Consider the following 1,584-nt stretch of genomic DNA (forward strand, 5'->3'; position numbering starts at 1 on the left):
ATGCACATGATGCTTAAGTCTGCTGAAGCGAGGTAATTACCACACTCCAGCAGACTCAATTAATCAAATCGAGTCTGCTCTGATTCACTGTAATTACAGTGCATTGGAGCAGACTCACTGCATGTGTATAGATGCCTAAATGGTTTCATTTGAGAGAGGATCTGTTTTCCTGAAACCTAGTAGTTGCTGCATTTTTAGATGTTTCAAGGAACAGTAATGAAGATGTGTAAAATTTGCAGTGTAGATGAATGTTAGTTGTGCTTTAAAAGAAACCTTTATTTTTGAACCACTGGCTTCTTTAAAGTAGATGTATTCTTCACTGATGCCTGTCTGATACTACTTAAAAAGCCAAAATCCATTTTCATTTTGCATATGAGAAGACAAATCCAGGTTAAAGACATTTTTAAATAAACACAGGCCAGTTTAACAGTAACTATATTTTCTTAACCACATTTTTATATAATTATATGACAGTGTATACAAATTATTGAAATTATATACATTTTTTCTGTTTTTTGAAAAATTATTTTCCATAGAATTCCAGGTATCCTTAAAGAAAATAAAACTTTTCAGCTAAGGAATTACTAATTCCCGTTTCTTGTTTTGGGGTTTTTGTTGTTCTCCCGCCCTGGCGGGGGGTCGGGCTAGAAGATCTACTAGGTCCCTTCCGACCCTTAATCTATGAATCTATGAATAATTTAAATCCTGAATTCTTGGAATCCTGCTCCAGATGATAAAAATATTTTTGTCTGCATATGTCTATGGGCTTATTGTCACTCATTACATAATTGCATTTATTAAGGATTAGGATTAGTATATGAAATGTAGTTTAACTTTGAATCACATTTTTACCCCCAATTTTTAACCAGAATTTGTGGTTTTGCTTAAAAAATGTATATTAATAGTTTCATTTATTAATAATCCTTTTATTTAAATGCTATAATTCTTCAGTTTCTGAAGTTAAAATACTAAATTTATCTCCCTACATTTTTTCAATGTAGCACCTCCAGTTCCTTCGGAAGAAATGGATAAGCATCGTCGTCGATTTAATATGAGGATGCTAGTGCCAGGAAGACCAGTAAAAGATAGCATTGTACCTCCGCCTGTGCCGGTAGAAAGACCATCTTACAAAGAAAAATTCATTCCTCCAGAACTCAGTATGTGGGACTATTTTATGGCAAAGGTAAAGTGTTTTGTGTGTTAAGCATGATGCTATCAAAAGAATCTCTCATTTTAGCAATATAAATACATATTTGATGTAGAAAGTTTTCCTTTTTTCCCATCTTTTTTAAGTTTTAAAGAAGAAAAATAACATTTGAAGAAGTTTTCTTTCATCAAAGTTTCTTACAGTGTCCTTTAATGAATATATATGCAGGTTGCTGTCTTGACAGAAAGCTGAAAAGGCTACAAATGCACCATATAACTTCCAAAACATCTATCTTCATTCCTATCCTATCCTATTCCTATCTCACTTAAAAATAGTGGAGATGCCATTTTATTTTCTTTCTAATGCATCTTTTTCTATGGAACTGTTTTATCAGATTAACATATCAAGCTGCTTAACCACTAAGGGCAGGTGTGCCT

General features: G+C 33.0%; 1 protein-coding gene across 3 annotated transcripts in view; it reads left to right on the forward strand.

Annotated features, from left to right (window-relative positions):
* Positions 1–1,584, forward strand: part of DMXL2 (Dmx like 2) — a 117,099-nt gene that overhangs the window by 80,353 nt on the left and 35,162 nt on the right. For all 3 annotated transcript variants that reach the window (XM_019504203.1, XM_019504205.1, XM_019504204.1), the window contains one exon: positions 1,002–1,183. In XM_019504203.1, coding sequence (XP_019359748.1) covers positions 1,002–1,183 — 182 coding nt within the window. The remainder of the gene's footprint in view (positions 1–1,001; positions 1,184–1,584) is intronic.

Source organism: Gavialis gangeticus, unplaced genomic scaffold, assembly GCF_001723915.1.
Source record: "Gavialis gangeticus isolate Ggan-Ray unplaced genomic scaffold, GavGan_comp1, whole genome shotgun sequence".
Taxonomy (NCBI): Eukaryota; Metazoa; Chordata; order Crocodylia; family Gavialidae; genus Gavialis; species Gavialis gangeticus.